This window comes from Zootoca vivipara, chromosome 5, assembly GCF_963506605.1.
Source record: "Zootoca vivipara chromosome 5, rZooViv1.1, whole genome shotgun sequence".
In the NCBI taxonomy this organism is placed as follows: Eukaryota; Metazoa; Chordata; class Lepidosauria; order Squamata; family Lacertidae; genus Zootoca; species Zootoca vivipara.
Window position 1 is genome coordinate 80,671,505 of NC_083280.1, and position 27,512 is coordinate 80,699,016.

Sequence of the window (27,512 nt, forward strand, 5' to 3'; positions counted from 1 at the left end):
GATAAATTTTGGAGTGCATTTTTCCAAAATTCTTAGTCATGTGGCAGAATCATGTGGTAGAGTCCTTCCTGGATTGTATCACTATAGATTGCAGGTAGGCAATGACATTTTTGGATGCTCCACCATGTCAGTTAATTTTCTGCATGTAAAATCTTGCACACTGGGAGAAAGGTTCTAGCATAGCCTCTCTCTCCCTACCTGTGATTCTGCCTTTTAAAAAAAACATTTGTTAGCCCTCAGAAACAAAACCTGAAAAATAATGCACAAAGCAAGCATTGATCCACTATCAACAAGGCTAGTGAACAGTGACTGATAATTGTACCAAACCCATCAATTCTCAGCAGCTAATTACAAACAGCATAGGCAAAAATGCAACTCAGCAACACGTCATGTGGGAAACAAATGTGTTTTTAAGAAACAACACGGGCCAGTCATTCGGACAAAGCTAAGAATTTTAAAACCCTTTGTTTTCAGGGGGAGGGGGCGGAGATTTAAGTGCATGCCTAAGTCTCACACTTTAAATGAAAAAATGTAAAGATATTGTTTTCCCACTGTGGCAAACTGCAGCAGTGGCACCAGGACTCTCCCGGAAAAATGCCTCACTCTGAAAAAAGACCCCCTTGGACCTTCCTTGCAGTGAAAGAGAAGGTGGGGCAGGGAGTGGCAGACAGGTTCACTTTGCTAGGTGGTAGCATCAGGACTAGCAGCCAATAATGAGGTGAGCGAGGGTGAGGGGTCAGCAATTTTTTGCTGCCTTGTCTGAGACAGTTTTCTTGCTTTGCCTTAATAATTGTGCAAATGCTGTTGATCAGTCTCATTTCCCTGCAGATTTGAAGTGAGCTTAGTGCTTTACCTCAGGATATCTTATCAACAATAATGTTTTTTTTAAAAAAAGCTGGGTTATAAATCCTCAGTGCTATAATGAAGCAAACCCTGCTTCCATCCTACAGAAGTACACCTCCCCTGGATGGAATATTTCCTATTTTCTACATTTGAGGACAGAATGTTTTAAACGTTTTTGGCATTCCAGTCACCAAAAGCATTCTTTCTTTGCTTGATAAAAATTTCCCCGACACCTAGTTTCTTTCTTATGTAAGACTACAGGATTCCAGCATCCATGGACATACAAAGTTTTCATGATCTTCCAAAGATAATGGTTCTTTAAACAAAACAGGGATCTCAGATCACTATCACAAAGGCTTACTCTAAAAATAAAAATAAAATAAAAAAGAGGTGACTCAAATCAGGATAGAAGCATCAACACCTTTTCCACTGAAATGCTCTTCCTCAAAGCCTTTTTAAAAAACAAATGTTGTTTGCTTGTCGGTTGCCATGTCTCCATTGAGTAAATGCTACCCCACTTCTCCCATTCAAGGTTTGCATTTAAAATTTCAGGTTGTGAAGAAAAAGCAGCGGACAAGAATAGTGGAATTTTTCATTGACGTGGCAAGAGAGTGCTTCAACATTGGAAACTTTAATTCGATGATGGCCATTATCTGTGAGTACCCTCCCGCAAGGCACCTATGGGCAATGTGTGTGACAGCGTCAGTAGAATGATGGTGTTTGAGTAGATGCAGCGTCCTGCTGAGAGTGCTGCACTCTGGATGACAAATGGGCATCAAAGATATTACCAAGTGAGTGTCTCCAAATAATTAACTGGTAAGCGGTGGGAGATCAAAAGAAGAGACAGGGGAAAGACAGGTAAAAGTAGTCTGCGCTTGCCAAAGAGACGAGCCACACAAGCCCTTTTCATGCGTTGCAGAATGGCAAATCAGAGTTTGATGCTCAAAGCATATTGGACGGAGAGGTACAACCAATCCTGGCTCCCTGGTGAGAGTGAGTGAGTGTATGTTTGCAAAAGACAAGTGTGCCTCTTCTTGTCTACATAATCTAGTGCACACTTAGAATATTTGAGGTGTATGCCTAATGTGTGAGTTGTCCTGATTACATAAAAGGATGGGGTTTTTTTTGTTTTTTTGGATAATCAGAGATTATCCAAATCCTGAACTTCTCCCAGCTATAAAACTTTTGGCACAGATGGAACAAAAGTGACCAAAAGTGGACACAGAATTGCCTTCTCCATAGCAAAATTTCCCTCCATCCTGCGTTAAAACATGTTTAAGGTACACAACAGCAGCCTTAATTGGATTGAGCCGAAAAGAATTCCTGTCCTAGACTCAAAACTGCCATTGTCACCTGAAGAGGAAACACACAGAGATGAAGGCTGTGGGGACACATGATCAGCCCCACCAGCTGGTGTCACGTGACTGCTCCAGCCCCATCTTGCTTTAAAGTGCGCTTTTGCAGCCGGCAGCCTTCTGTATTCATGGAGGTTCCCTGTGTGAGTTAGGCTCTTGGAAGATCAGGGTTTTCACCCACTGCAGAAGTGCACTTTAAACATGCAAAGGGGCTGGAAGAGTTGCACAGCCCCAGTTAGCAGAGCTGCCACCCCAACTTACGGATGTTCCCTCTTCCGGGAAGGGGGCTTAAGAATCCTGGTTAAGTGGGATGCTAGGTCTGTGTTGATGCCAGTGCAGTGCTTAACCATAGACAGGTGGCTAAGGAGGGATGCAGTCTGGAGATGGGAAGAACACGTGAGAAGGAGCACACAATCCCATGATTTCTGATCTCTAACCTGGGGTTACCAAAGCCCTTTGTTCCATCTGCACTACCCTCCTTTGACACAATTGTCTGCAGAAGTAGTGATTTGCAGCACATAGCAGCAACAATACTGCTGGAAGCATCCTGACAGACATGCAGGGATGTTTTAAATGATTTGCTTAACATTTTCCATTTGTTTTGTTTTTTCCTCTTTTTAGCGGGTATGAACTTGAGTCCTGTTGCCCGGCTAAAGAAAACTTGGTCCAAAGTCAAAACAGCCAAATTTGATGTTTTAGAGGTAATTAAATCATCGCCATCATTTGTACGCTGCGTTCACAACACAACAGCAAAAATCCTTATCAATGCATTATTAGAACAGCCCAGAACAATTGATTTTAAAGCATGATATGAAAATCCAAACCATTCATTTTGATAATACTAACATTATAGCACCATAAATGGTTCATGCTTTGTCATGTACTGTCAGAAATGTACAGCTACAATGTGCCATGTATTTCTTCCTTTAAAAAAGTATTTAAAACTGTGTTTAGTAATTGTTCTCTGCCCATAACCAGATAGTATGAATGAAGCTCAAAAGGTACACTATAAGATGCTGAGTGAGAAACAACCAAGAAAGCCTGATCTCTCAAAAGCCATTGAATTTCTTTACAAACTTTAATTCAGTTTCAGTAGAAAATTAATATCTGCAGTTTTGTACACATCGAGCTGGAACACTGCAGAGAAGGAACACATTGGTTCATCTCACTGAGCAATTGGGCAGAATAGTGCCTGTGTATCTTTAGTCCATAAGTAAAAGATCATTCTTAAAAATGGGAGCTGAGCTTTCAGAGAAAGGACCTGGAATATCCCTAATTGTGGCCAGTGCCCCCTGCCCCACCTCAGTCCCTGTGGTATCAGCCCTGTTTAAACATCAGTGATTCTCCTTTTGCCTTCATGATGTATATTCATCTCCAATTTAAGTCTGCCATCTGGTGGAGAGTGATGATCAACATTTAACCAGAGTAATTCCTGCCACAAACCTCTCTTGTTATTTTTAAATCATTTGAAAACAAATGCAACTGAGGGAGAGAGAAAGCAAGGAGGGCGAAATGGTTTGGAATATTTGAAAGATATTGTTGGGGGTTTGTCCTGAATCACTGGAAATTTGACTAATATTCTACCATTCTGGGCCTAAGTGGACCCTTGCAACAAAAACCAGTTGGTGAAAGCTGCACATCCCACTTTCAAACAATAAAATATCAGAGCAGGAACAAAAATTGAACAAATGATGTTTCTCTCCAAAGGCAAAATTCAGTCATGCACGATGTATATGTGTGCACCTAACCAATCAGAGGGAATATCTTTCCCATCAGTCCAGCACAAGGCTTTTCAGTGGACAGAGTTAACATGTGCAGCTGTAGGCCATCAGGTAATCAAGTGATGTACATGGATGTGTGAACCAACCCTGAAAATCTTTGGATCACAACTCCCAGGTCAAAACCAAACCTGCACAAGCAGCGTATAGGCAAGCCCCCATTTCATACAGAACTCTCCACACTCCTTTGGTCACTACAAAGCAAATGTTGTAAGCATTTGTACTCAGAGGAATTCTAAGAAATTCTCTTTTTGATCTGAACAGCATCACATGGACCCATCCAGCAACTTTTGTAATTACCGAACAGCCCTTCAAGGAGCAGCACAGAGATCTCAGACAGCACACAGCAGCAGGGAGAAAATAGTCATCCCCGTTTTCAACCTCTTCATTAAAGATATCTACTTTCTGCATAAAATACACACCAACCACTTGCCCAACGGACAGATAAACTTCAAGGTACAGCTTGTTTTGCAGGCAGTGAATGAAGCAGTTGCGCAGTTACACCATGAGTGCTGCAGGCATACAAAACATCCAAGCAAAAGAACAGAATGCCATATGTAGTCAGTGAGGATTGCCACTTGGCCATTTTTATACTGATCTGTTTGCATGCTGTTCCTTCAGAATAGGTTTTTCACAGCTTGCTCACAGCTTCACGTTCAGACTAGAGCAATTAACCAATCAGGGGCAGGGGGGAATTGCATTTGAAGTGAGTGCATCTCAGCAACAACAAAAATTTGGCTTACTTCCTATCACACATTGAACACAAAACCTCTGTCTCCTATGTTCCCATCTGTAGAAGATGGAAGTGCTTGTTGCATAATGGGGCAGGGGATGAAACTATTTTACCTAGTGGTTAGAGTGCCAGAATAGGACCTGGGGTGGCCTGGGTTCAAATCCCTGCTCAGCCACAAAGCTGGTGATGCCAGGATTGCACAGAGGAGCTGGTTGCATGATCTGCTGCTTCTACATGGGAGGGAAGGAGGGAGGTGGAAGCTGCCATGTGCATGATTACAGCAGCTTTAAAAAGGCCCATTGCAGCTGTGCCAACGGAGGTGACTGCAAATCCAGAGGGATGCATCCAGTGCTGTCCTAGTGCTTGTGCAACAAAACTCCTTGGCTCTTCCTGCACACACACCTCAAACCAGCTCTGGAGGGTTTAGGGGACTCTAGAGCACTTTCTGGAAGGAAGGGCGCGTGGGGAGAGGAAGAGAAACTTTTTGTGAAGCACTGGATGCAGCCCATATAGTTGAGAAGCCTTTAGATGGGCCTGTTCCCGGGGGGGGGGGGGCTGCACACTGTCAACTTTAACCATTGAACTACAGGCTTAGCCAAAGTTCAGAAGGTGGTATGAAATAAACAATAATGAAATGCTGATTTGAATCATTTTCTCTCACACAGAAGTTCTGGGAAGTTTCGAGGCAAATCCACGACTTTATCACATGGAAGCAGGTGGAGTGTCCTTTTGAGAAGGACAAGAAAATCCAGAGCTACCTGCTGACAGCACCTATTTATAGTGAAGAAGGTAAGATTCTTCGGCAGCTCACCCAAAATCTGCTCGTTTCCACAAACAACATGTGCAAGAGGCTCAATGGTGAAAGTGAAAATGAGCAAATTTGCCAACAGCTGTGGATGTTGTTGGTGCGGAAGAGGAAGAGGAAGAGGAAGAGAAATAAACTCTGCAACCGGCAAGCATAACCACACGGCAGTATTCGAAGAATCCATTAGAGCAGGCATCCCCAAAATTCGGCCCTCCAGATGTTTTGGATCCAGGTGGTGCTGTGGTTAAACCACTGAGCCTAGGGCTTGCTGATCAGAAGGTCGGCGGTTCGAATCCCTGTGACGGGGTGAGCTCTCGTTGCTTGGTCCCAGCTCCTGCCAACCTAGCAGTTTGAAAGCACGTCAAAATGCAAGTAGATAAATAGGAACCGCTACAGCGGGAAGGTAAACGGCATTTCCGTGTGCTGCTCTGGTTTGCCAGAAGCGGCTTTGTCATGCTGACCACATGACCTGGAAGCTATACGCCGGCTCCCTCGGCCAATAATGCGAGATGAGCGCGCAACCCCAGAGTCGGTCACGACTGGACCTAATGGTCAGGGGTCCCTTTACCTTTACCTTTTCCCATCATCCCTGACCACTGGTCCTCTTAGCTAGGGATCATGGGAGTTGTAGGCCAAAACATCTGGAGGGCCGCAGTTTGGGGATGCCTGCATTAGAGGATTCCTTCGGCTGTTAGGGCTCAGTTTGAAAGGATACATACTTGCAAGGCTACTGACAGTAATGCAAGCACAATATTGTATAGGCTTTTAGGGTCCAATAAGGCAGGTGTAGTTATAACTATCCATGCTTTACAGAATACCATGGAGATAAGAGGGGGGTGGATGTATTCTATCTTTTATGTCTCGTAAAATGCTATCGTTTGACATCATTGTGGCTATAAAAGGAGAAGGGCTGTGGCTCTGCTTGAGTTGCAGAAGGACCAGATAGGGGTAGCAATGTTCCCTGTCCCAAGTTGTGGAAAGACATTGCCAGTCAAAGCAGTACTGAGCTAGGTTGGGCAATGTTCTTACTACATATAAGGCCACTTCCTCTGTTCCTATGTGATTAAAATCCTGTTACATGTTCTGACTGACTTCCCGTCCTTCTCTGTCCCACCCTCCCAACCCTCAGCTTTGTTTATTGCATCATTTGAAAGTGAAGGTCCAGAAAATCATATGGAGAAAGACAGCTGGAAGACACTCAGGTAATGAAACCAACTCCTTGGTTATTTTTCATACTGTGAAATGCAACCTACACTACCGGCCTTTTGAGCCTTCAGAAATTTGGCATGGGAGCTGCACATTAAGTAAAGAAGAGGTGACACCAAAGTTTGCCATGCTCATGGACTCCATGATGCTTGCCTCAATTGAGAGGCGAGAATTAGCAAGCCCTTAATTCTTCTCTAGTTGAAATGAAAATCAAAGCCATACATACAAGACATCTTGGTCTATTTCTGCTCTGAAGGACTACACTAAATATTTGCTTGAGTTGCAGAAGGACCACCCAGGGGAACATAACCCCATACAAGACATGACTGTACAGTATGTGTAGGGGGGAAATGACATTGTACAATGCTCACCTTTGTTGAAAAACTCCTTGCAAATAGAAAGCCAACACAACCAGCAAAGGACTTCTCCCTAGTCTAGTTTCCTTTTTGCAGGATGTTTTGTGTGGGTTTTTAATATTTAACATGGATAGTATTGGGAAGTGATATTTCCCACCTGTAGCCTGAGGCACTACAGCCCATCAACATTCTGCAATCTTATTTTCACCTCATTTTGCTGCAAATTTAAATCCAACACAGTAGAACAGCTCTGAATTGCACAGCAGTCAAGGCCTTGCTGGACATACGCTGGATCCAAAATCACTTTTTGGTTGAGAGATACAGTGTAGATGTAGTAGCTAAACTCAAGCCACTGATTAACCTAATCAGTGGTCAGTTTTCAATACATGGTTGAGGACTGGCAAACTAAGTACACAGGTAACAGAGAAAACAAGAAACCTATTAATCCAGCTAGGCAGTTGGAGATCCGAAGCCAAGCTTAATGGGGCAGCCAGACACTAATAGCTGGGAACTTATACCAGCCAGTAATCTGAGCTGATCTCAAGTATATTCACAGTTGCATCTGTTTCTCTTAATGTAACTTAAGGTGACAACATTTAAGACGATTTGCTGACGTTATCTTTTCAATTTTATCTCTTCGCTTTTAGGACAACTCTGCTCAACAGAGCCTGAGATTTCGGACTTCTGCTCTGGATTCTAAAGCACACACTAAAAAAAAACATTGTTTTTAAATCCTAGAAGACGTCATTTGAAAATGGAAGGCCTCACTGGTTGGGGTCTGTTTTGTAGATACAATACCTTTTATGAATTACAGAAGAAAAAATGTGCTAAATATTTCACATCGACCTTAAGGCACTTAAAAAAATGAAGGATTTTGTTTTTTAACTATGAAAATAAGAAGAAAAATCAAGGGCCGGGCCCTGTTCTCAGAGATGAAATGGATTGTGGGGAGTGGTATCTATGGTGGTGTCTTATTGTGATGACATCCAGATCTTTATTTTCATGTTTGGTTTCTTCCACCTAACACACGCACAGTCTCAGACGGGCTCAACATTTTGCAGGTTTGGTTTCCGCTATGCCTTGATCCACCCAACGCTTCCTGGAAATAAATGTTGTCATGTGGGGCTGATGCGTTTGAAATCAGCAAGGCTTCCACAGACCTAAAGAGGGACAAGCGCATTTCCCAGAACAGGCCCAGGTTGACCAAGGACGGTATAAGCACAGAGCCCTTGGTTGAACTATAACCTTCATTTTGGGCATCTGATATTTTTGAAGAGCTTGCTTCTCCTGCTGCATCACAGAAAACAGAAGACAAAAAGCAGCTTCCAAGCCACACCTTGTTGTCCCCCTTTTCCATCTAATGAAGTAGGACTTTGCCTATGAAAGCTCACACCGCAACAGATCTATGAGTTTCCAACGTGCGGCACGTTTCATTGTTGCATCTATTGCAATGGATTCTACACTGCTACACTTCTGGAATTTCTTCTTCATGTTCTGGGTTTCTTTTCTTTTTTTGTCTTTATGCTGCTTTCCTGGCCTCATTTACTTTGTGGAGCACTAGAAAATTGTGCTCTTGGGGTGAATTTATACAGCCAACAGTGTCAAGCGGTAAAGCTTTGCCTGGAGTGTACTGCTATAGACAGAGGGGTAGTGTTGCTTGCCTGTGTGAATGTTCAAACAAAAGAAACATACCTTGGAGAAGATTTTTCTACCTAATATTCTAGATTTCTACATGCAGTGCCTTGGATCGTAAGATACACTAATGTACAGGGAGTTCATGGAAGTCAAGTGTTCCTTCTCCCCCTGCTTCTTTGAGGGATCAGGGCTCCCTCCTGAACAATGTGGGTACTGCAGGCTCCTTGGGAGAGGGGAAACCCATCCCAAATAATTCAGGAGGGCTCCCCCCCAATCATCCAGAGACATGTCCTTTTTTAAGAGGCCAAGATTGTCGCAGGGCAGGTGGAACGGTGGGAAACTTTCTTTCCATGAACTTCCATAAGTAAACCTCTCTTAGGATCCAAGCCAATTCTTTTGTTTTTCTGGAGAGCACACAAAAGCCTATCCACCCTCACCTGTAGCGGTCCAGACCAGGTCCAGCTTCACCATTTAATTCTGCCAGTTTTGTAAAGTTTGGTATGATTGGCAGACAGGTCGGTGGTTCCGCCCACCTGTCACGAGTTGGCCCATGGAGGGGGGGGGGAGAAAGATCTGGCCCACAAGGCCGAAAAGGTTCCCCTCACCCCTGGTGTAAATAGACCCTCGACTGCAAGGAAACAGTGTGGGAGCCTCTGCAGTTCAGCACAAAGACTGTCTCCTTTAGCCTGGCCTTAAAAACCACTTTAGCAGCATGGCTGCTCCCCTCTTACATCAGATAATAGTGCCTTACAAGGTACTGAAATTGTTTAGCGTACCTTCTTCTGCAACTCGGGTTGGAAAGCAAGCAAAATAAAAATATGGATGTCTTTAAATAATGATAAAAAATACCAGCTACAGCTTTGTAAATAAACTGGAAGATATGGCACACAAACTAGAGTATACCTACAGTAATGGTGCAGCAGAACTTATTTTTGTTACAAGGTTTGACAAGGTAAAATAGGATAATTGCTAGAGCCTCCATCTTTCCTCCCCCCTCCTTTACTAGACCCCAAAAGTCTTTAGTTTACATTTGTGTGTTTGTTTATCAGGGATTTTAAGAGAGGGAGAGTACAGTTGTCACAGTCTCGGCAAAAGATTAACTGCCAATGGTGTGTTGTCTTTTACAAACTAGCCTCTGACTAACAAATCCTTAAATTAGTTGGAGGAGGTCAATCAGAGTATTGCAACACAAGGTTCAAGGTGGACTTTATAAAAAGGCTTCACTAAGTTAAGGTGAGCTCAAAGATCAGGTAAAATATTAAAGCCATTGGTAGCCAGTGTGGTGTCCTCTGGAAGTTGATATATTGCACCTCCCAGCAGCCTCAGCTGACAAAGCCAATGATCAGGGATAATGGGAGCAACTTTTAGAGGACCACATTGGTTATTCCTGGGTTAAAACATCCTGCAGTGAATTTGAGAAGAGTTTGTTGCTGCCATGCATTGCTCCTATTGGTAGGCCAATCGACTATCGATATTAGTTCATGCCCCCTGACCTTATTACTTTTTAAGAGCAATTTACCTGATTAAGTAACTTTAGTAGTTATAACTGTTTATATTATACTAGTGGTTTTCAGCCCGTTCAATTACGGGCGCTAGAATCCTGGGGTTCGGAGAAGCGCTTGCGCAGCGCTTCTCCGAACCCTGGGACCTGTCCTTGCTGTCGGTGGCAGGGGGACAGGAACGGAGGAGGAGAAAGCACTGCTTTCTCCTCCTCCGTTCCTCTCCCGCAGCCGCCGACAGGAAGCAGACATCCCAGGGTTCGGAGAAGCGCTTGCGCAGCGCTTCTCCGAACCCTGGGACCCGTCCTTGCTGTCGGCGGCAGGGGGACAGGAACGGAGGAGGAGAAAGCGCTGCTTTCTCCTTCCTTCCTCTCCCCCAGCCGCCGACAGGAAGGACGCACGCACTCTCCCCCCCCCCGCCTCCTCCAACCGCCGCTCCTCTCACGGGCCAGGGAGGGTTGTGAGGAGGCCTTCGCCGGCCTCCACCCTCACTTCCCTGACGTGCCCTGCAGTGAGGCGGTGTCCGGCGGGAGCGGCGGTTGGAGGAGGCAGAGGGGGGGGGGAGAGTGCGCGCGTGCAGTCTCTGCTGTCCAATCCCTGTATCCCTAGCGCACATGCGCAGTGACCCAGGGACACACGGGACAGCTTGGACGCAGGGACAACTTGGACATTATTATATAGGATACAGTCATGCTCAGAGTAGTCCCGCTGAAATCAATGGATATGACTAATTTGGCTCCATCCATTTCAGCAGGTCTACTCAGACTGATGCTGGAGACAACCCAGTATATGTAACGTGAAGTCACCTTTTGATACCTAACTCCTCCTGGGATGATGGAGCTTGTTGCATAATTATTGGTAACAGTGGCACTTGTAAGAGGTTGTCTAGACAATCCACCACATTCTGGTGCAATCACAGCTGTGCAAGGCACAATTTCAAATTTATAAGCATTGCAATGCCTCCCTTCTTAATTTATTATATTGCTTTGAGGAAACACTTCCTACTCATTATAAATCTCATATCATGCTATTTTGATATTTTCATTTCTCAGAGCTACACTCTTTTCCCATTTGCTCCTTTGAAAGACCTCAAGCTGTCCTCACACACAAGCCGCATCACTTGATTACTCAGCGGCAGCTGAATGTGTGAATTGACTCCAATAGAAGAGTATTGTGTTTGAGGTGCTCACCCACATGCAGAATCATCATTTGATGTTTCACTTTTCAAGTGACCAACATCCATATGCAAGCCAGCCCATAAGAGCAAAACCACCCAATTTTGAACAAATCCCTACAGACCAAGTTTAGGAGCATATTCCAAAACCAATTAAGCTAGCCTAATTTAACTTAGTTTAAATTGTTCTTGAGTATATGGCTAATTCACTGATAAGAATCCTTAGGCTTCAGATTTCTCATCTTAAAAATCTTGTTACTATCCAGCTTTTTCCGAATTAATTTTTCAATTAGGAGACAAACAACGAACACCAAGCACTGGATTAAAAGCACTTGTTTTAATTACGTGATAATTATATATTATCATGTACCTACTACTTTCTTGAGAACAATTAAATTAAAGCCCAGTAGTGGGCCGATTAATATACCATATTTGCAACACCTAAAACCATAAATGTGTGAAAAGATCTTACTATTCCATCCTATCCTTGTTTTAAAGTTAATACGTGTTTCTCTGGGAAGAATACTATCAGTTTTATTGAAAAAACAAATATGCTTTGCCAAAGCATTTCACTGCCACGACTAAAATTGTTCAGCGAATAAGGTAAAACAAATGAACTAAACAGAAGCAATGGAACAGATTTATACACGTCAAAAGAGGAAGCAGAATATTATGTATTAACAGAAAGATGCCCCCACAAAGACAGAGACTGAATTAGTGGCTTTGATTATTTGTGACCTGCTGCTATCCCCCCCCCCGCAATGCTGAAGTATTGATCTTCAGCCCTAGAGGTAAGAGAATATTTATACTGTATTATTACAGTGGGTTTTTTGCACTTTTGGAGATGTCCTAGCTAGCAACATTGTCAAACACTATGAAAGGGATTGTATATCAGCTTTGTTAATGTATTTGAAATTTACAAAAGGATGCTTTAAATTTCAGAGATATATATTTGAAATGCAGTTCTGGGACACTTTGTGTATACATATTTAAGAAGAGAGAAAAAGCTTTTACCTGAATGTGCACTCCAGTGGTCAATTGGTTCTAGTATATATACTTGAAAAAAGTGCCATTTCTATATGGCTTTCTATTATTATATTATTATTATTTTCCTTTGGTTTGATACATTCCTTTGTCATCTGTGTTTTTTGTTATTCTGAGCTGAATTGCTACATATAAAGCTGTACCATAAAGCAGGATATTCTGTGTTTGACTAGATGTGCTTGCATTAATAAAATCAGAATTGCTTCAACCAGGCGGCATAGGTCGTTGTCACTTTTTCTGCTCCCGCAAAGTAATAATTCAGAGGTTCCCAGGCCATTTTTCAATGTGTAAAGCAGCAAGCTGCTTGGATGAGGCAAATTAAGAGGTTCTAGGGGAAACCGACAGGGTTGAACCAAAAAGGACTGACGTGGCATCACAGCATAATGAACAAGAGTGTTAGCTGAAGTTTCCAGTTCAAACACAATCTGGGAAAGACAAGGCTCTCACCCTCAGTGCACACCCATTCTCGGTCTCTGACAAAGACAATACTGGCCAACCTTATAAACATAGCTGCCAAGTTCCAGATTGAAAAATCGGGACCAGCAGCAGCGCGGCACCGGAAGTCGCTCCTACGCGACTTCCAGACATGCGTAGAAGTGACTTCCGGCACCACTCTGCCCATTTCCGAAATGTCTGCAGTGCCAGAAGTCGCTTCTATGCACTTCCGGACATGCATAGAAGCGACTTCTGGCACTGCAGCCATTTTGGAAATGGGCAGAGCGGCACCAGAAACATGGCCACCAGCAGGAGCTGCTTTCCAGGGGATTTACAGGAGATAAATCCATTCAGGAGACCAGGGGGAAACAGTAAGAAAATACGGGGGTTTCCCGAGCAAAACGGAGTACTTGGCAGCTATGCCTTATAGGATTGTTGTAACGATTACTAACATCCATTCAGCCTTTAAGCACTTAAGTGTCTCATTTATTTTTTATTATTTAAAAAAAGCTAACCTAATGAAACAGTACTCTTCGCCTGCTGACTATGTCGACAAACGTCCTAGCTAAGGAGATATTTCAGTTTCTGTCCTGTGTGATGGGGTCATGATATAATGCTAATGTTTTGCCAATAGCCACTTCCATACCCTCCACAGCCCCACATGAAAATCAGGACACAACCTGGATGGGGACCTGCGACCCTCCAGATATTGTTGGACTACAACTCCCATAATTCCTGACCACTGGCCATGCTGATTAGGTTATAGTTGTCAGTTCAACAATATCTGGAGTGACACAGGTCCCCCAGCTCTGCCCTACACCATCCAAATCCCCTATATCAGGCATCCCCAAACTTCGGCCCTCCAGATGTTTTGGACTACAAATCCCTGACCACTGGTCCTCTTAGCTAGGGATCATGGGAGTTGTAGGCCAAAACATCTGGAGGGCCGCAGTTTGGGGATGCCTGACCTATATAGTATTACAAATAGGTCCTGAGAAGCATTAGAAAAGCAAACTTTCCTTCCAGCACAGTCAAACAAGGTTGGTTTTAACCCAACATAGAAATCTATGGCTGCAGGCCAACAAAATTAAAGATTTAGAATTACCTTACAAGATGGGGCCCCTCTATTTATTTATTTATTTATTTATTTAGGCTTATTTCTAAACTGCTTATTGTTGAAGTAAGCAGGGGATGGTATAAATAGAAAATAGACTCTAAAAATCATCAGTACAAAGCCTACCAAACTAAAAGAGCACCAGAAGATGGTAATACAAGGCTGTGGAGGCCAGGATTTATGAAAGAGAAGAGCCCAAGTGAAGTGTGAAGGGGCGTTTATAATGGGCTGCAAAACGTCGGCGTTTACACATAAATGGGCAACACTAATTAAAGGCAACAGAGTCCCCAAATGGACATTTTAAAATTTAGGCACCTCATTCGCCCTATGATGTGGCTCATCGCAGGAAGACAATCCGACAAAAAGGCAGGAACAACTGCCGGCCAGGTTGCAATTTAACAGTCCCTGGGAGTGTCCCCATTGGCTGGTTGGGCCTGCTCCCATGGGAACACGCAAACAAGGGTTGGTGGCATTGGCCAATAGCCGTGTGATCTGGCCTGCCATTGGTCAGATCGCTTGCACGATTCAGGGCCTGGCTGCAGCATCGCCCACCCAGGAAGGTGAGTGGACTTACCTGGGCTCTTCATAAAGGAAACTACAGTACAAGTATCCCTTTACTTTGTCAGGAGAAAATTGCTGTTGAAAGGCACCTGCCCTCTTGTATCTTTGGCAGTTGGTTGCCTAGCAACACTGTTTCTATTTGACCCCCCAGGATTCCATAGTCAAGAGTCATAGAATCATACAGTTGGAAAAGACCATGAGGATCATCTAGCCCCTGCAACCAGGAGCTAAGAAGCAGGAGGTGATCGAGTGCCAGGTGAGTTTTGCTGCAGGACAAGTTGATGACAATGGAAACCTCTCCGTTACAAGAGGGAGAATAGTTTGTATATAGCACGAAGGGAAGGGTGTCTTTTATATGCAAGGCAGGTTGTGCAGCAATAAGTCAAGAGCACATGTGCCAGCCTTCTTTGCCCCTACTAGAATTTTGGGAAGCCAACAATCACTGGGGAAAGGATTCAGTCATTTGCTCGCCATAGGCTCAGGACACAAAAGTGTGCCAGAGACTGGCTTAATCACAGAACCTCTTCATACGGAATGTGTTTACCCTTAGTTGTTGGCTTTTAAGTGTGCAACTAAAATATAGTGCAGATGCAATGAACATGTATTTCAGAACCCCTGTGTCCTACTGGTGTATTCATTCAAGAGTCTGGATTAGCTATAAGTGGCTTCCTATTGAGCGTACAATTGGTGTCGAATCCAGGTTACATTATGTGTGAAATAGTTTCTTGTTACATTTGTTTTTCAGTACCAAATACATAAAAGCAAAATGGTATTCAACAACTCCTATCATTGATTGTAGCAGGAACAAACTGGATTTTAATTTCACAAGACAAGTTTTAAGCATTCAGTAGAACAAGGATGAAGTGCACAAAATCCTACATAAAAAGCTGAAGATCTCACATGCCACCAGGCAGACACAAAAAGTAAACTGATCAAAAGTTGTATGTCAATGAGTTTTAATATTTTAAGTTACGCCTATCACTGGAGGAAGATAAAAACCAGAGACATAGACATATAGAATTCAGTGGCTAGAACGTACCTTGAAAGTTAGTTTAGTATATCATGCTGCACTGCTTCAGGACCCAGCAATACTTGCTTATATTATTTAGCTATTAGTTGTATTGCCTAGGGGTGAGTTACCATGCACAGTACACGTGACAGACAGATGTAAGTTATCTGTAAAACTTTAACATATTATTATTATACACTGTGACTGAGGCATTCAGCTAGAGGCAGTTTAGCACCTGAGCAAAACTGACAGAGCAATGATCTACCACATAGCCAGCTAAGAAAACTAGCCACAAACCTTGCAAGTGACTCCATCAAACGCAGAATCAGAGTTCTTCAGTGAACACACCTGCAGGGCAGAAATGTAGTATGCCAATATATCACTAATTTAATCTACAAAAGAGACTAGCCCACAAAAAAGTACTAGCTTGCCTGCCTACATATACAATAATATGAGTACTTAAAGTAACTTTTGCAAAAGCATTTCTGCTTGGTCCCATGGAGCATAATCTGATCTGTATCTACTCAGAAGTCAGTCCTATTGAATTCAGTTGGACTTACTCTCAGGTAAGTGGTCCCAGGACTGCAGCCATATTCACCTGTGAATTTTTCAAGTGTTCATTCTAGAGAATGGTCATGCAAACAGGACCTTGGCCTGGTCGGCTCCTGTGATGGTACTTGTCTTATACCTCTGAATCCCTGAACTTTTAGGTCAGGATAGGTAGCCTGTGACCCATGGCCTAATTCAGGGGTCAGCAAACTTTTTCAGCCAGGGGCCGGTCCACTGTCCCTCAGACCTTGTGGGGGGCCAGACTATATTTTGGGGAAAAAATATGAACGAATTCCTATTCCCCACAAATAACCCAGAGATGCATTTTAAATAAAAGGACACATTCTACTCATGTTAAAACACCAGGCAGGCCCCACAAATAACCCAGAGATGCATTTTAAATAAAAGGACACATTCTACTCATGTAAAAACATGCTGATTTCCGGACCGTCCGCGGGCCAGATTTAGAAGGTGATTGGGCTGCATCCGGCCCCCGGGCCTTAGTTTGGGGACCCCTGGCCTAATTTCATGGGTGGCAAAGAGGGCAAAAGGCAGGGAGAAGGGGTGTTTCCCCCACCAGACCAGATTACTCTCAATAGAATGCAGCCCTCACCAGAGAAAAGGTTGCCTACCTGTTTTAGGCAATGGTGATTCAAGAAGAGGCATTTCTGGGATAAGCGTAGTCTGGTTGACTCTGGAAACCTGCCTTTGAGGGCTCTTTTTCTGTACTTTTACATCTAGTGGTCTCTGCTGTCAAGAAAAGCCTTTCTTCTGCTTAGGCCTTGACCAAACTTTTGTTTCTATAGGCTTCTGAGTAACCAGTTAATTGAGCTCTGGTGAGAAAGGAAGCTCTTACTAACAAGGACGAGATCATGGATTGAGTGCACCTGTGTGTGCTCGTCAGTGATGGCTGTGAGCTCAAGGTCAGTTTGGCTGCCTCCTTGATTCACAGCAATTGTGGATCTGTGAGAATGCACTTACTGAAGTCCTGGAAAGTTAGGGTCAGCTGAGCTTCTGGTTGGTTGGGAAATTCTGATGCAGTTCTTAGGTCATTCTCTAGAACAGGGTTTCCCAAACTTGGGACTCCAGGTGTTTTGGGACAACAATTCCCATCATCCCTGACCACTGGGTCCTGCTAGCTGGGGATGATGAGAGTTGTACTTCAGCAGCAGCTGAAAACCCAAATTTGGGAATCCCTGCTCTAGAAGTATGAATTATCTGCAGGAGCATCCAGTAAGGTCTGGGGGACTCCTAACAACAGGGAGTAGCGGCAGCTTATTTTTGCAAGGTCTGGTTGGTGTTGGACTCAGGTTGAATTTGTTTTGCCGCTTAGTCCAAACAAGATTTCTTACTTCCTGGGTTTGGGCAATCTTGGCATCTACCTCATAAAGTCTTTCCAAGGCTGCATAAAGTGTCCTGCTTTTTCTATTTTTTATTTAACCTGATGGTAAGCAGCTTTGCTGCCCCTCCCTGTGTTTCAGACAAAACTTAAGGAATGGTACAACTGTATCTCCTGCCAGCTTCCATGGCTGCAACCCCCATTCTTCCCCCCTGCCAACTTGTAGCCTCTTTCTGACTTGTCATAATATCACCTCTCAATTCCCTCTACAGCTCTCTTCTTTGGAACAGCCTACAGTAACCTAATCAAATTGCTACTTTCCTTTACCTTTTAAATGTTTCTTCCCTGGGAAAAAGAAAGCAACTCTGTTGGTTCCTTTCTTACAAGAGCACTCTGATAACTAGACCTTGACTGCAAGTTGCGCTCTTGTGTATTTCAGTAAATTTGCTAGTTTCTCTAGTCTAGACAGCTCCGCTGAACAGTTGCTTTTTTTGTCTAGGAGTCAGAATAAGAATCTAGTTCACTTGAGCAAAATCACCCTCAGTTATTCCTGGTCCAGGAGGACTTATTCACAGAACAGTTTGCCCTAAGATTCAATCTTGCCAACTAAATCTGTAGAATGACCTTATTTAGGATACTACAACTTTGACCAAGTCTCTTCTCTGGGAAGTTATTGTTTCCCACTTTTAGAAAAAAGATGTGAATATATGCTTTCAATTGTCTACTAGGTACGTCAGAACAAGCCAGACAGGCTGTGTTGATGCTTTACAATTTGACAAAAAGGGGAATTTAAACACTGGCCATTTATTTGCTGATGAACAGTGACAGAAACGAGACAGTTTGATCCTTGCATACCATGCAATTTACTTTTGATTAACACTGAACAAACAGGGTCTTGTTCTATTTCTCAATGAGTAGAGACAAGTCAAGACGCCTTCTCATAAAAGTTGTAATTAATCCCACAATAAAACACAGCATGGGAGATAAGAGTTCTTCCCTAGGAAAAGCTTTTTTTTTTAAGAGTATTTGCTTGGGGTTGCATTTGTTAAAGGAAACTGAATTCATTTAGGAATCCTAATCTCTCTCATAGGAGATTAACAATTCACAAGTTATCCAGCTGTGAAACCAAAAGGACAGGTATGAGCAACACCAAAAAATGCACAGCAAATACAAGTTCAAGCATTACAATTTTACTTCCATGGAAGCAGATTGTGGGCCTTTGGTAGCTGGCACAAAAAGCTCCCCACGATAATCAGGTTTGCTCTACACATTCAGTGCTGGACTTTGAGAACTGCTGAGCGGTCAAGATCAAACTGATGTATTATGTAGGCTGCTATGGCTTCAACCCTATAATGAGACTATTTGAAATTATTGCTTAGACACCCTTCATTAAAACTATTCTGGGTGGTGTGCAAAAGTGTAAATAAAATTCAATCCACCATAGAAATAACAGTTTTAAAACAGATAACAAAAAGAAATTTTAAAAAACCTAAGTGGGATAAAATATTATTTCAAAAAATACAATATATTATTTAAATTTCCCTTACTTTGGTATAGTGAAGGGAACACCAGGTACCTCACAAGCAGAATAAGCTTGAGAATATGGCGAGCTTCACAGGACCTACAAAGTGGAATCAGCCCTGGGATTTTTTACACTTGTTATTCTCAGCTTCCTTCTTGCTAAATGCTCCACAGCAAAGGAAGGGAAGTTTCAAAAGCAGTTTATGATGCAGCATGAGGGTGGGGGAGTCAGCCAAGCAAAAGTCAAATTCCACAGGCTATTGCAATACATGAGCCTAAATATGGATCCTTGCCAAAGGGATCAAACAGCAAGTTATGTGGGAGTTCTGCAGTTGGCTCTCCCAATGTTTTTCTTTTTTCCTTTAAAAATTTTTTAGGTGTATACATTAGCCCCACATCAATTCATCAACGCAAGAGCCCCCTCCCCCATGGCTCCCAAACTATTAGCTGCAAGGAAGACATACAGCGACAATAACAGGGCCTGGATGTTTTCTGCTGCAGGGACCCCTACCCCTATTGTAGATTTTTCAATCTGGGCTTACTGCCCAAGATTCTCAGTGCAGTTCCTGTGCTGAAAAGCCACCTCCTCCATTGTTTTACTAACATCATTTGTTCTGGAGCAAACATGTTATTGGTCTGATCCAGCTGGTCTCTTATGTTCTTAAAGCAGTTCATCTTCCATCTTCTGTCTTGCTGGCCATTTTCCCAGATACTGAATTGCAAGGCAGTTCTCTAACAGATTAAAGAATCTGGTGTTGGGAAATTTCTTCTACGGATTGGCACTTGTGTGACTGAAAGTTCATTTGGTTGGACATTTCTTATTCAACTTCCAGAATGACACATTGAACATTACAAAATGTGAAATTAAAAGCAAAGAAAGAGTATTGCTATTACGCTGGTGAAAGGTTGTTGGAATGTGGGGGCATTCTTGGAAAACAAAGCCAGGAACTCATAGCATTGATATAGCTCTTTACCCTTGTCCGAAAAGACAGATATGGTATCAGCCTGTGAAGGTATCGAAGAATGAAATCAGTTCAGCTATAGCGGGAGCAAAGTGTAGATAGTTAACCAATAAGGGTGGCTTCCCAACTCCATCTTCAATCCATTATTCTTCTTTATTTGAAATGGGCAGGAAAAACAGCACCCATATCAGATGCCAATTTGATTTAAAAAATAAACAAACCCTGTTGTGACTGTTCTTTGCAGCATCCCATGTAATAGAAGCTATGCACTTGATTTCTCATGCAACTGGATTTCTATGCATCCGATTCCTCACAGAAAAGATCCCATCATCTTCAATCTACAGTCATAACTTGTATCTTTGGAAGTACATGACATTTGCTTTCTTTTTTGCTGGCCACACTACACTATATGCATTCACAACTCACTTTAGGGCTGTAGCACATTGCTTCATGACCTCAAAACAAGAAACCAGTCCTATATTAAAAACACAGTAGTATTCAATTTAATTATAAAGAGAAGACAACAGCAAGCCAACTTGCATTACATTCTCTCCACTTCAGACAAGTTACATTGTTCTTCACAATGTTATAAAGGCAAATTACATGTTTTTTAAAAAGATCAGTGTCCAGAACTATTTTCAAACAGTACATAGTCTTTCAGAGCTAAAAGCTGTATTATTTTCATTGCCCACGAATTCAATTGGCACAATGCTGCCAGTGTTCCTGTCGCAGACCCCATTCGAAACGGATAAGAGACTGCACAAAAGCACAGCTCTGCTTTTCTGCAACTCTTGTTCGTTTCAATGGGGCCTGAGCAGGAGACATTATTGTGCCCAGTGCCAAAAGTAAAATAAAACAGCCCCAAGTTAGCAAGTGATTGCTGTCTTTTCTCCTGTCCCCTCTCCCAAGTGACACAGACTTCAACACTCACCTGAAGAACAAAGGATATCAGAAGTGTAATAACGAGGCAGTGAAATGAACTGCTTATGTTCAAGACAGCATTTCTTTCTACATCCCAAAACATGCAAAAAATAATTATTATTTGGCCAGTAGCTAGGATAAGCAGACAGCATACAAGCTCAATTCATTTACAATCCAATAAAGAACAGCAATGCAATATTATTGTAAACTGTTCAATGTCCTTTCTTTTAAATACCTTAAATACATTTTTTTTGCAAGTTGATTTATGTACCTGATGGTTAATAAGGCGAATTCAGAGATTCTGGCTGCACAACATACCATGGTTTTGTTTTGTTTTTTTGCATATAATTCTCCACAGGCTCTTGCCTCAGGGCTTTATTCTTCCCACGGAATGCATACGTACTTATAGTGTCCCTTTCTTTAAAAAAAAACCTACAGTGAAGCAAGCAGCACAGAATAATGATAGACAGTGGAGAAGGCAGTTTTTCATTCAGTTGGGACTCTTATTCCCACATAATGCAAATCTGAAAAAATGAAAATGTTAAAAGAAAAATCTAGATGCAGAAAAGTTAATATACTCTGTTCTTGTTCCCTTTCCCACAACCCCCCCTTCCCATGCAGTTAGACATGTTAAAAGCAAACTGAAATGCTTCCTTTCACTCAAGTGCCTGATCTGGTGCAATGTGTAGGTAACAGCTGGCCAGAGAAAGATCTTTGAAATCATCTTCAGCAAGAGAGAGGCACTGCATTTATTTTTATTTTTTTAGCTGAGTTATAATTAAGGCTTCAGAACGATGCTGGTTCATAGCAGCTCAAGAGTCTTAGGGTTGCACTGAGGATCGTTTTAACCTATTGCTTCACTGTTAGTCCTGTACGCCTGCTTACGCAGGTGGGTCTCAATCTCCTCTCTGAACACCAGCATCCCAAGGTGAGAGTGAGAAGCCTCATTCATGGCTTTAGACTGAATGCACATGCGATATTGCTCCGGAGTCAGTTCATCGGCACAATGCTTCTCATGCCAGAGATGAAAGAGGCCAGGGACTGGGGTCCTGGCCACAATTAGATCTCCATGCAAGTACTTTCGATAAAGGTGGACATCTTCTCCACCCCAGCCTTTGACTTCCAAGTCAAACCCCCCTGCAATAAATCAGAGACAGGAATCAGAAATGTCGTAATCAAATTACTTCACGAGCAGAGGTGTAGAGAAGATACATTCATTTTCAAGATCATACATCTCCAAGCAATATAAACCAGCAGGACTCACAAGGCTAAAAGATCATCAAAAGCCGAGATCTCAAGTTGCAAGTTACGTAATAAAGGGCAAGTCCTTGTCAGAAGAGCTTCAGATTCTAATCACCTAGGAGTCAACAAAATTTTATGTATGTAATCACTAATGGAGAAGGGCAACCTGTTTAACAAAGATGATCACATCTTATATTTTAGTTGGAATTATTCAACTGTTGTCCTCAGTCGTGAACAGCTTCCAGAACCTAGATCCACCAGAAATCATGAAAAATCTGCATAATGAGTGCAGCCATCATGCTGCTAATTCTTTAGCAGTTATTCACCATTTTTAAACATGAAGATGGCAAAAAATGAAGTCCGAGAACTCTTGTAACTTAAAGATAGATGAAAGCCAAAAAATGGGGAACCCATAACCCTCCAAAGTTTGTTTGACTCCAGTTCCCACCAACCTCAGCCAATGGAAAGGGATTAACAATCTCTGGAGAACCACGTCTTCCCCATCCCTGATATAAGCTAACAATTGCCTATAAGCTCTGCAAAAAAGCTATAGCTACACACACGCTAGTAATCAGGTTCTGATATCATATAAAAATTTATTCCTGAAAGGGAATTATTTCCAGATTCATTAAGGGAAGCTACGAACACACACAAACACCACATATTTTTCACTCCATAGGACGCACCTGACCATAGGACACACTTAGTTTTTAGAGGAGGAAAACAAAACAAAAATATTTTGCTTTCTTGAATTGTCCTAGGCATAGCAGCCAACTCCTAGAGGCCTAGGTGCCTTTGCCCCCCATTTAATATTTGAGGAGGAAGCTTCTTTTGCAAATGGGAAAAGCCCCGTTTGGGGGGGGGGTGTCAGCTCAGACTTGTGCATCTTTTTTGCAAAGGGGGAAAGCTCCATTTTTTAGGATCAGCTCAAAGTTGCTGAGTTTCCTTGCAAAGGGAAAAATCCTGTTTTTATGGGGTTCGACTCACAGTTCTGCAGCTTCTCTAGGAAAGGGACCCATTTCTACAGTTTCCAGACAGATAATCTAATCAGCCAGTCACACGTCTCCCTCTGCAGACAACAACTGAGGCCTACGCAACGGGCTGGGAAGGGAGCTAGCTCTCTTATCTCCCTTCTTGATCTCTTGCAATCAGCTGCTGAACGGGTTCCTTTCAACCTGCTCATTCCCTCTTGTTAGCCTTTAGCTCTTTCTTTTTTTAAAAAAAAGCACAATCTGCTTTTCACCCCTGGGCAATTCGGCTCCAGGGACCATGCATTTGCTCCATAAGATGCACAGACATTTCCTCTTACTTTTTAGGAGGAAAAAAGTGCACGTGCGCGCACACACACAAAATCATATTGCATTTTTCCATGGAAAATACAGGACAGGCAGAGGTTGAGTTCTCACCCAATCTCCACTAGCACATATTTTACAAGAAAGCACTGCCATTGATACATACACTTTCCCATTCAACAATCTCCTCTACCCTCAACTGCAGTTAAAGCAAGCAAAGAAATATTAGTCATTGCAATTCATCATTTAGTTTATTTATTAAAAGCATTAAAAGAATAAAATTCAGTATTAAACACAATACTGCACAAAGAACAGAAGCAGCATAAAATGCACCCTTTCTGTCAGAAAAAAATACTAAAATAATTAGCACAGGTGTACAAGAAGATACAAGTAATAAACTGAGAAGTCCAGATTATAGAAAAACATGAGTTGTTTAAAAGCCAAAAAAAATGTATAATATGAACACGGCAAAAGAGCAATTCCTTGTCAGCAATTGTCAAATTTTGTAATAAAAAGTTTCCTTTAAAAATCAGCAAGAGTTATCTAAGGCCCCAAAACCAAACAACAATCCATGGGAATACACAAAATTAGCAAGACTGATTAATTCTATAGCAAAAGTGGTTTTTCCTATCTCCTTTTCTTTGGAATTGTTTCTGATCTCCCTACCCAAACTCTTGTTCCACTGAATTGGCTTTATTTGTCTCCTCCAGTTATCCCATTCCCTAGGAATTGTTCCTCTTCTTTAGATAACCTAATCCTATGGCACTATGGACATACTCATCTTCCATGGACAGGGAACTAAAAAATCAAGGAGGTGTAGCAGAGTCACACATATTTAGGCTTGGGCTGCCCACAGACAAACAGGAAGTAATAGTAATTTGCCTTAATTAAAAATATGAAGAAAATCTTGGTGCCGTGCTACTGCATTTTTTAAAAGCAGCGTTAATATTGTACAGTAACTAAAGTAAGACATAAAGCTATTACACAATATCAAAACTCAGTTAAGCCACAAGGTGGTGCCAACATATATAGACAAAACTAAGCTGTGAGGCTTGTGCTAGAGTTTTAAATGCTCGAGTAAGAAATCGCATGGGTGAATAACACACACATTTTTTTCCTACAAAGTTCAAGAACCATGATTTAATTAAGTATGCCCTGGGTGTCTTTATACTGAAAGGCCAGGGGAAAATAATGTAAAGTACAGTATATTCCTGCGTATAAGACTACTTTTTAACCCAGGAAAATCTTCTCAAAAGTCAGGGGTCGTCTTATACGCCGGGTCGTATTTATTATACAGTGAGTATATCCCAAACTCTATATTTTAACTGGAAAAGTTGGGGGTCGTCTTATACGCCCAGTCGTCTTATACGCCGGAATATACAGGTAATAGCTTCCTGGAAGAAATAATTTCTCTTTCTTAGTGAGAGCAAGAGTCACTTGAACTGGGTATTTGTGCAGAATATCCAGCAGGAAGGAACATTCCCATGTAAATCAGTAAACAGAGGATATCTGACAAAATCCAAGACAAAAATAATAAAACAAAGCATCTTACCGACAGCCAAGAAATCTGTTCGATACTGACAAGTCATCCCAAAACCAAAATCCCTCCAAAAACCAGAATCCTTTTTGTGCACCTACAATTATAAAAGTATGCATATTTAGGCATTTCGAGAAGAAACAGGATCTGAAATTAATTATCCCAGTAAAGAATTCACTCACCACCCACTAGGGATGGGGGAGAATTTCAATTCGATTTGCATTTAAAGGTACCTAATTGGCAGTTTGCAAAACAATCTGAGAACCGAAACACAACTGTCCTTCGAATTTTGCAGTTGTCTAGTCAAGCAGCAAGTACAAAAATGCATGCGGCGGGGCAAAGTGCCCATAAAAATGCATGTGTTAGTGAAAACATACAAAAAACTTTGACATCAAGGCAAAACTAGGCATAACAGGCAACGCGAGTTTACTGCCCAAAATGGTATGTAGACCACCCACTTCTCTATAACAACATATGGTCATAATGTGCCTTGGATGTGTTTTCGCTGGGATTTCCATGTTTGTCGTCCCATCAAGTTCAAGTTGAAGTGAGACTAAGGAAGCAATCCTAACTCGCCCCGCCCACAGCCTAGCTTCATGAAGAAGCAGTGGCAGAACGACTGCAACGCCAGCCTGGAGCTGGTGCGCTGGTTGGGCCCAGGCCACACCTGATGCAGCAGCAGGGATAACATAGGATTTAATGGATCCTGGGTTGGTTCAGCCTTGCAAAGCTCAGTTTGAAGGCTTTATGCTCCTGGGATCCTGCTGGAGGCACTTCCATAGGCACATTTGGCAGCCAGAAGTTGGTGCAAAGTAATCAAATCACCCTGTGTAAAGAAACACACAGCGCAATTCCTCTTTTTAAGCCCTAACAGCCGTGCTTCTTGCGTGTAGAAACTTGACACAAGCAGGGCAAGGGCACTGACCTTGCTTTCTCCTTGGCCTTCTATGAACTCTCTGTGTGATCCCTAGCTTTAGCAGGCTTCCTTGACCATAGCTGTGGAGGCTCCCTACTCTACAGTTTTACATGCAGCATGAATAGGACCTTAGCCTACCTCGTACTCCGCAGAAAAAGTTTTGCCCTCATCTAATGTTTCTCAGTTTTCTTCTTTAATGAAGCAAACACCATGCATCATTTGGAACATGCCGTTTTATTTTTCCACAAATGGTGTGGTAGAAGTGTTCACCTTTGACCACTGACTCTGATAGTTTTTTTGTTTTGTTTTTTAAAAAAACTGAACGCAAAGCTCTGCAAGCTTTGCAAGATGTTTGTATGCATCATTCGTAGATGCTGCTGAATTATTGTCATTTTTACTGAAAAGTGTGGGGTAAATTCTGGAGTACAGGATCAGGTTTAAGGTGCTGGTTTTAACCTTTAAAGCCCTATACGGCCCAGGACCCTCGTACCTACGGGACCACCTCTCCTGGTATGTCCTACGGAGGACCTTACGTTCTTCAAATAAAAACAACTTGGAGATCCCGGGTCACAGGGAGGTTAGGCTGGCCTCAATCAGAGCCAGGGCTTTTTCAGCCATGGCCCTGATCTGGTGGAACACTGTCACAAGAGATTAGGGCCCTGCGGGACTTGACATCTTTCCGCAGGGCCTGCAAGACGGAGCTGTTCGGCCAGGCCTTTGGCCAAGGCACAGTCTGACCCCCCCTCTCCATCTGTAATCCTTATAGAACTCTAGCCCAATGGTTCCCATTAATTTGATTCTGAATTGATTTTAGAATGTATTTTAATTAATTGTGTGATTTTATGTACACTGTGCTATTTTTACTTGTTGTTAGCTGCTCTGAGCCCAGGTGGGATATAAATAAAATTTAAAAAATATTATTATTATTATTATTATTATTATTATTATTATTATTATTATTAAGAGGATAACTGGCATTAGCACCAATCTATACGTGGATAAAGCTATAATCTTCCTTCTCCATTTTTTATCTTTAGGTTAAACGGATGAATAGTTGGGAATTTAGGAAGCTTTTAACTAGTTTGGACTATGGAACATTTAAGGAGCATGCAATTTAAGACTTACTAGTATCTGTTTGGTTAATTATTTTTATTTCCAAATTCTTCTAAATTGATTGTTCTTGAGTAAATTGCTGAAATCTTTATTTGCTCTATTTATTTCACATTTTAGTTTCCCCTACTTAGCATGTAAGGATTTACATGCTCCCTAGCATGCAAATGAATGTGCTCATTTGCACATTTGTTTTATGTTTCAGTTAGTGTTGAATTTATAAGTTTTCATCATCCCATGCAGTGTTTTAAATATTTCAAAATTCTTTTTTGATCTGACTCTTGTCCTCTCTGCTTAATGGAGAAGGCTCAACAGAGCTAAATTTAAAGGACCTACTTTCCACGATAAACAGTTCTTCCATCAAACACTGCATTGAAGCCGCTATGGTTAATATGGAGAACAAGGTTTTTAAGCTTCTTTAAACTCCAGTCACTTACCAACTGCTGCTCCACAGGGGGTGGCACATCTTGATTAGCATAGACAATGGCAGGATTATAAAGGCTGAATACCACAGGATAGAAAACTTTCTTCCCTACAGAGACAGGAGAGATTTGTTATTCCTTATGGAACATCTTA

At 42.2% G+C, this 27,512-nt stretch overlaps 2 protein-coding genes across 6 annotated transcripts in view; one reads left to right on the forward strand and one right to left on the reverse strand.

The window, feature by feature from the left end:
• RASGEF1A (RasGEF domain family member 1A) overlaps nucleotides 1–10,372 on the forward strand; it is a 215,449-nt gene extending 205,077 nt beyond the window's left edge. For 3 of the 4 annotated variants that reach the window (XM_060274999.1, XM_035137775.2, XM_035137774.2), the window contains 6 exons: nucleotides 1,396–1,498; nucleotides 2,820–2,899; nucleotides 4,241–4,432; nucleotides 5,375–5,498; nucleotides 6,644–6,716; nucleotides 7,724–10,369. In XM_060274999.1, coding sequence (XP_060130982.1) covers nucleotides 1,396–1,498; nucleotides 2,820–2,899; nucleotides 4,241–4,432; nucleotides 5,375–5,498; nucleotides 6,644–6,716; nucleotides 7,724–7,748 — 597 coding nt within the window. In that variant the 3' untranslated portion in view covers nucleotides 7,749–10,369. Of the gene's footprint in view, nucleotides 1–1,395; nucleotides 1,499–2,819; nucleotides 2,900–4,240; nucleotides 4,433–5,374; nucleotides 5,499–6,643; nucleotides 6,717–7,723 lie in introns of all 4 variants that reach the window. The other variant, XM_035137778.2, reaches the window with a different exon arrangement.
• A 10,026-nt stretch (nucleotides 10,373–20,398) lies between these two features.
• CSGALNACT2 (chondroitin sulfate N-acetylgalactosaminyltransferase 2) overlaps nucleotides 20,399–27,512 on the reverse strand; it is a 32,822-nt gene continuing 25,708 nt past the window's right edge. For both annotated transcript variants that reach the window (XM_035138113.2, XM_035138112.2), the window contains exons 6-8: nucleotides 27,374–27,468; nucleotides 24,926–25,007; nucleotides 20,399–21,976 (exon numbers count right to left, since the gene is read on the reverse strand). In XM_035138113.2, coding sequence (XP_034994004.1) covers nucleotides 21,684–21,976; nucleotides 24,926–25,007; nucleotides 27,374–27,468 — 470 coding nt within the window. In that variant the 3' untranslated portion in view covers nucleotides 20,399–21,683. The remainder of the gene's footprint in view (nucleotides 21,977–24,925; nucleotides 25,008–27,373; nucleotides 27,469–27,512) is intronic.